At 41.7% G+C, this 8,099-nt stretch overlaps 1 protein-coding gene across 1 annotated transcript; it reads left to right on the top strand.

Annotated features, from left to right (window-relative positions):
* Positions 1-6,910: 6,910 nt before the first annotated feature.
* On the top strand, positions 6,911-7,109 carry T265_14708 (hypothetical protein; the record flags this gene model as incomplete). The annotated part of the gene is made up of 2 exons (XM_009174879.1): positions 6,911-6,972; positions 7,055-7,109. Coding segments are annotated over 2 exons (117 nt in total), but the record flags the coding sequence as incomplete, so codon positions are not given.
* Positions 7,110-8,099: the final 990 nt, after the last annotated feature.

Below are 8,099 nucleotides of genomic sequence, written 5' to 3' on the forward strand. Positions count from 1 at the left end.
CGCCCGCAAAATCAAATTCGTTTGCAAATAGGCGTATTTTGCTAAGATATGATTCAGTTTGGGTGGCTATATGAAGATAAACCGGTGCCGAAAATTATGAATTAGAACTTGAATATTGAACTCTCTCGAATAGCTTTGTGAAAAGTGCACTCTCAAGGAGAGTTCTTCAGGCTCTTACTTACAATGGTCACCTATGTCTGACGATCTGTTAGTGTACGGTTGATGAGAAATGGCTGAAAAAATTTCTCTGACGGTTGACTTGTTCCTGGATCTCGGGAATTTTTTCGCAAACATTCTGTCGCCAATGTTGGTGACACTCTAATTACGTAGTGGTGTAGTGTGTTTCGATTTTCAACGGCATACATTGATCTAGGTGCTGACCAAATTTGCGTTTCACCGAATATACGTTTCGCTTGTCAACAGGTCACTTTTGGTCACTACCGGATGTTTACATGGTCAGTACTCTTGGTTTTCTCAATGCTTGGTGTTCTGGCTTGCCTGCGTGTACACGACCTGGTAGCCAGTAACCAATGCTGCGCCGACTCTAAGGATGATCCCCCAATCTGGTTCATCCGTTTGATGGTGTGTCCCTTTGGGCTGTCAGATTAAACTGTTGTTCATTTGTTCACAGAAGCCTCACACGTTGTGGAGAAGTTTTCCCTAATTTTTCGTCGTCCAATGATCGCTGTGACCTTATCAGAGTCATATGGATGTGGAGATTTGATACAGAGTGAAATTGTGGAGACCACTGAGACTCGAGGAGGACAGGCTCGAATTAGTTTCAACGTTTCACGTGAGACCAAGTCAGGGAGGATTAGTGAGGCAGGAAAATGCGAATTTGTGGAGGGCAGACAGAAACTGACCAGATTAATGGCCAGTTACACAACATCCTAGTGCAAGGAAGAAGGCTTTCGCTGCGGAGTTATTTATTAGGAAATGCCAACCGACCGGTTACAGACCATTGGACAGGGAAGCAAAACTAACTAGCATCTTGTTTACAAAAACTGGACATCCATCTTCTCCTGAACGCGTCTTCTTGAACTTTCCTGGAGATTCATTGACTCCCATCATTCCTCGCTTAAATCCAAGCAAATGTCACAAGGCGAATCCACGGATTCCGCAAAACTGGTAGTGCTCAATTGGAAGAGGCTTTGAAGCACCGCGGCAAGACTAAAGGGTAAGCAACCATAAGATAGTCGCTTTGCTTTTTAGCGGCACTGTTTGTTGAGCCTGGCAAGATAACCTTCAGGTTTGGTGACTAATACAGCCATCCACCACCAGCACTGTGCTAAGAATGACTGGTATTTATAAAGATTTTTCAATGTTTCCTATGTGAAACATTTTCGTGTACGGGCTGATCCCAGTAGAATGACATGGATCAACATAATTGAAGTTATTCACTTATCACACAGAATTCTCCCGAATGTTCACAAAATAGTACGCAGATTTATCACACCAGATTTTACTTAGATAACGTTTACAGTTCACTTCATGATACAAGCAATGCAAAGGAAACTCTAAGCAAAACAATTATCGATAACGAAGGGGTGCGAATAACCAAAGGTTATAGTCCTTAGTTTGATGTTGTATGACTGCAGTGTTTACTTACCATAAAGCACTGTCATAATGGGTCATTTTAACCACTGTGGTCTCCTCCAGAATGCGAATCCAGTCATACATAGCAACGCGGATTAAATTACTTTGTAGTACGTCACATTGATGAGTGTGACGTGTCGGCCTTGCTCCAGCCTTTGGAACGCATTCAATCGCTTGTTCAGGTGTATAATGCTAGTTGGGTATTGCAAACAGTACTTAGAGAGCGACGCAGACATCCATCCACAAATTTTCACAGATCACAAAACGGGTTAGCAATTTGGAGAGCGACGCAGACATCCATCCACAAATTTTCACAGCAGCAATTTGCGAAACAGAGAAGAAAACGTTGCAAGCTCAGTGAACGGTTTAACCTAGTTTTCTGACACTGATTGGCACATTCAACATGCAAAGCATGAAGAATATGGATGAAGTTTCAAAAACCTTTTTGCAGCAGTTGATTCAGCGGAAAGTCCCTGTTTACGTTTTATGTCAAAACAACGCAAGTTTACTTTCAAGAGCAGAGTATTCCACCCGCAATGAACTCTCAAATAAAAAGTCTTTCATAAAGAAGACGATTTTGGAAAGAGGATATTTCATCCATACAAATCCTCATTCTATGAGATAACTCCCCTATAACAGGAGAGAAAATACATTGTGACCTTCAAATTGACTGATTAAATTCCTGGGAGGAAAAAGCATAGTGGTCCCCCTCAAAATATTGACCCACATTCGTTCGTTTAACATCACTTCATAGGATTTGGCACAAGTAAACCTCATATGCTAACTCATTCCGTAAGTGGACGATTTCCTCTGGAATTAAATCGCCCACACCATAAATTTTGCTTCGAATTATACACAGCATCATTCGTTAAAACACCCCCAGATATATTACTGACTACAGACACAAAGCTGAAGGGCAGGATGAAACGGTGCGGAGGAACACATTGATGCCGTCATTGGAACATGAGTTCGTCTTCGTGCTTACTGTCCTGTCTGGTGTAAAAGTCACCGGACTGTAGTGGCCCACGGGGCAGAGCCCTGATTACTGTTATACATATTCACCAGGTTGTGCCCGTTTACATCAATCACAGACCTGCAAGCTCTTCAGAAACCAGAATCATTCGGTTCACGAACTACTAATATTTCCACCCTCCGCTTAAAAATCGCATCTAGACTGCCGGGATGGGAAAAGGTATTCCTTACTCCAATGCAGAATCTAGGCGATGTGCTTTGTATCGGCCAAACGCGTATGGAGAATTGCCTTTGTCCAAGAGTTATTTGGAAATGTCCTTAAGATGTTCCCCTGATCGGGAGATTGCTACTGAGATTGTTCCTTTCAGTGGTTCAAAGTGATCAAAAGCATGTAATCCGTTCAATTTAATCCGTTGGACACTTGCATCTGAGGAGGCTGATTACTCGGCTTTTTGCTTTATTGATTCTCGTTTTATTCAATATCTTTTTAATTATCAAGTTTCTGGAGAGAAATTCGCACTAACTATTCAAGACTGGGTGGAAAAGTAATCCCTAAAGTGAGAACCGAGATCATTATTTCACTCTGTTTGCAATAAACATTCGGTATGAAGCTAAGCTATACATTCTTTCGAGGCCTTTCAGCTACCAATCAATGAAAAAACTTCACTCTCCCTACCACTTTCCCATTCATTAAATCGTTAAATCGAAGTTTTTTCACAGCCCATCCTTTCTGTCGGCAGCTCGCTGTGCCACTACCCAACAACATGTTAGGAGCCAAGTATTATGTTAAGAAGAATTCCACGAAGTGCGTCGGTGCAAATTCAGTCCTTCCGTCTGTGATCTGTTGATGCTAGTAAGACTGATTTTATTCGACATCTCCCACACACTGTGTCGTTGGTTCACTGAACAATTCGCAATGCGTGGCTTGCTTGTAGCACCTACACCTAGTTACCGTGTGTCTGCGCTATTCGACGTTTATGTTGCCTGTGTTTGTGTGCGAAGTTTGGGATGGATTTCTGAAGTGTGATGCATGCAACTCCTTGTAAATCACTGTCTTCCCCAGCCATGGTTTTCGACCCGATTTCAGCAGCATGTTCCCAGAATGTGTGCGAAAGTTAGTGATAGTGGGTTACTCGTAGGCGAAAATTGATTTGTAACGCAAAAGATGCAGTTTTTAGTCAAGATAATAACATAAATTTGGTGATATTCTAGACAAGTTGAAGATTGTTGGCTGTTTCCTGACACAAACAGATGTGGCCGTTGCCCGCCGATTGTCATGAAGCCTAAATTACTTCTCAGATTATCGAACTGGCAAGAATAGAAGCTGTATAAACTTAGAGTACCATGGTAAAACTGATCAGAGGCTTTTTCTAGGTAAATTATTTACTGAGGTAAATCAAACAAAGTAAAATTTAGGGCAGGGTTCTGTATGAGAGTTGAGAATCACACTTTAATATAGCAACTCCTCAAATGAGAGGAAATTTGAACTGAGAAGTTTCTATGCAAAATCGCCTTAAGCACCCTGGAGTCAGCGTCTTGGTCATCAGGGCAAAGGACCATTCATTCAGACTATGTATTACTATTCTCCTAAGACGAGCGTTTTGATTTAATGTGGTAAAACTATTCACAGAAATGAGTGAATTTCATTCATGGTAAAGCTAACAGTACTCACCTTCTTGCTGTGCTCACCTCTAAACATAATTTTAAAAGAACTTCAAGCAAGCTAGTTTTTGGATGGATGTATTGCCGGAAATATCCAAAACAGTCTTATATACGTCACGTTTGCTACTGAAATCATTCCAGAATCGATCCTTAACTGCTTCGCCAAACCGCCCAGACTTGATAACTTCAGGTGCTATTTTTGACGGACAGGTGCATTGTGTTACTTACGGCCGCGCATCACGTAAAGACCATAATCGTGAATGCACCTCAGGTCACGCTTCAGTCCACTTAGTTTGATTAATAGATTTGTCATGGTATTTCGACGTTAGCTCATAATAAATGCCTTGTCCAGTGACCATGTAAAGTATCATTTGCCTCTTGGTTTAGTTCATAAGCAACTTCCGTGCCTGCGCCCATCGTATGCGTAGTAATTTTCGGTACAATTCAAGGTGAGTCAGAAGCATCCAGATACTATAAATCTTCGCAATAGATCCTGATTTAGTAAGACGAGTCCACATGAGGACACTGTAGCGACTGCAGAACAGAAACGACTAGTTCTTACCTAAACCAGGTTGTCCACAAAGCGCATAGAACAAACCCGTGTAACAGTTAATATGATCGTTAGTATCAGTCCGGTGACTCGGTGGAGCATGACAGGTTTCCTCCAAAAATCTGCCGTCGGCTCCCACCTTGCTAACCTGTGCACATGCCATTTCAGAAATAGAAACGCGAGAGAAAACATAAAATCTAACGAAAAACATTAAGAACCGATTTGAGAAACTTTACCTTAAGCGCTCGTCTAATCTCACACTGCCCTCTACTGTAGAAGGAGATTGAATGATATATCGACCAACTTTGTTGCGTACAAATAGTCACCCTCTACACCTACATAGATTTCCTCAGTTACAGTTGGTTTTTTACGAGATAGCTAGGGGAGAAATGAAAAACTCAATATTCGTCTTGTACTTTTTTGATGCTATGGGACCACAAAAATCGGAAAAATTCTGCATGAATGCCTGAAGTTTTATAAAATGCCAGCAATAAAAGTCACAGCTGCCTTCAACTGCCTACGAGACAGTTAGTTGATGATGTGACAGAATCAATAGGCCGGATGGTTTTTTCTTTGACAAGTTACCTGCTTTAGAGGAAAATTTTGGCAAAACAACCGACCCATCGCTACGCTCCACCACGACGCACTGATGGCGTCACCTCGGTTGGTGATGAAACGTTTGCAATCAATTTGCCCAACTCAGCGAAGAGACTAACGACCAGTGAATTTGACTGACACAACCATGAATTTTTGGATTTTTTCCACTCCTCAAGTAGCAGTATTGATTATTCGTGCATTACTCACATTTTGAGGGTATACTTTGAATGGGTCAGAAACTAAGACCAATAAGAGAAGCCAATCTAGGCATAAAGACTCCGCATGCTTGAAAACTTTGAAGAGCTATTCGTTAGTCATCAGAGTCTTCCTTACTCCAAATGCACTTGCTAGTCCAGTGGTAACAAAAATCTAGGTTTGTTTACAACTACCGTATTTAGGTAGATTCTGTTCAACCTGTGTCAGTAAGACTTGATGATACGTTGAGGGATGCGCCAGGTGAAATAAGCTGACAGCCATGGTGTATTCTTCGCTTGATAGAAAAGCAGATATGGTGTTCTGGGCTCACCCGGCGGAGTAATAATTTGAGTACACTTTTAGATAAGTGACGCTAGCTAAACCACAGGTTAACCCTTGAAAATCTCATTGAGTGATTGCCCACTTTCGGAGTGCTTCACCGGGAGAAACGTTTTGTTGACAGTACTGGATGTGACACCATTTATGGCAAACAATAATTTGTCTGCTATCTTTATCTTTCATGAATTCTCAAGGTTTGATCAGAAGGATGACCGTCCCTCCACATTTTCCTCCTGAAAATAGAAAAGTGGATGTCCCAGGCGACAAAATTCCAGTAAAACCCGGTGTCGTTAAAGTCTAATGTCTCAAAATTACCAACTGTTCCACCTCTTAGTGAATGTTCTTCAGATTTGAGATTTTACACTGCATAGCTTCATGACCCATGGAGTAAGATTTTCTATTAATAAGCACTTGTTTTCTTCTGACCATAAGAACTCGACAATCAGAAATGTTGTTAGACAGAAGTTTGTTTCACTGGAACAGGCCAGTTCAAAATTTATCAATACGCACATTCATATGATGTCCATCAAAGACTACACAGTCAGTCGCCACTGTTACCAGGACTGTTCTGTCATACGATTTCTGCATGTACTTTGACCGGTATGGTTGTATACATACATCAGTGCAGTCGCTCGATAGTGCGGTAGTTCCTTGTGCACAGCACAACAATGTGTTGTAGTTCTGTTACCTATCTTTCGCAACCACTGGTCACAGCCAGGCAGTTAGACGGGCTAAAAAGCTAACAGGCTGCAGGCAACAGGAACGTAATTCCCAAGATCGATAACTGTGGGTGCAACCGAATCGATTGAACCGACAGCATTTGAATGGAAATTTGTGCAGTTCTGTTCTGTTCTACGGATTTCTCCCACTGAGAAAGCTGATTGGCCCACAAAATCCCGCGGTACACTTACCTACACCACGATGTCAAAATCTTTTGTTGTTCAAAGCCGTGATGTGCAACAGACAGGCGTGAGGTAAACAGTCCCAAGGTCACTTGGGATGCACTGCACAGGTGGCGCTTTAAAACAGCTCATTCGTTTGCCTTTTAGTTCGCGTCTTCGGTGCGTTTTATTCTGCTCTAGAAATTGTTGAGTTTGGGGTTGGATTTACATTCGATTACCAGAACTTCTTCTGTCATTTCAGTTTAGATCAACTCACATTTGTGACACAACATGAGCGACGACGAGAGCCGCGGGAGGTAAGTTGCTATCGCACCCATGTTTTTCAATCAATGCAAGGTTTCGCATAGATGAGTATTTGTTACACCAGTCATGTACGTTCAGCAAAGATTATTAACTGTAAACTTCCCAGACTGCTAGTGCAATAGTGAAGATGCATAGGCACGTCCGTAGATCAAAAAAATACTTAGCTAGGTACATTGGTAACCATTCGGCACATCATCTCTCGCATATTTTCCCATCATCGAGATAGTCGAGGTACTCACAATCTTATTTGCTGAGAAACGCCTACAGGATACTATGTTTACTGTTCAACAGAAAGTACTGCTAGTCAGTGCTTTCGCTAGAATGGGACAGCTGAAGATCTGTCTACCTTACTTTTAAAAATCAACCGCTAATTTTAAATATGCACTTTACAGCTGACAAACGGTACCAGTTTGAAAAGCAATCTGAGTAGTGTGTTGCACAAATGATCATGCACAAGCAAGATAGTAAGTGTACGGTGAGATATAACCTCGGGCCTACTCACTTTTGACGGTCTATAACTGGAAGAGTGTCTCAATCTTTTGGAACTTAGGTTTTCTAAGAAGGACTTTAGAGTAGTGAATTAGAACCCAGGAATTCTAAGTGTTCTCGTCGCTTACTAATTTTTAGTGGCAGGCTTTTGTGATGCAATGTAGCATGGTTATTAATCGATAAGATTCTGAACTTGCCCTGTCCCAGTCCGTCAATTTCGGAAATATTTTGACAGCGTGCGACAGTGTGGAGAGTTGAACAGTTGTAGGAGGTTAAATCTAGCTCTCAAGTTGTCAGTAACAAAGTACCCAATCATGGCATACCTAGCTGACAAAACTCATGAAAACCCATGATAGCCTGAGCCGCTTTCGTACTGTCTGTCATGATCAGAGGTGTTAATGGATCTGAAAGTTGAGGATCACATTTCTTACGAAAGCTGCTTTTCCCAAATGTTTAAACTCATGAGAATATCAACTAGAGTTGTGCTTCATGGG

The sequence above is a fragment of the Opisthorchis viverrini genome (assembly GCF_000715545.1).
Source record: "Opisthorchis viverrini unplaced genomic scaffold opera_v5_246, whole genome shotgun sequence".
Classification (NCBI taxonomy): domain Eukaryota; kingdom Metazoa; phylum Platyhelminthes; class Trematoda; order Opisthorchiida; family Opisthorchiidae; genus Opisthorchis; species Opisthorchis viverrini.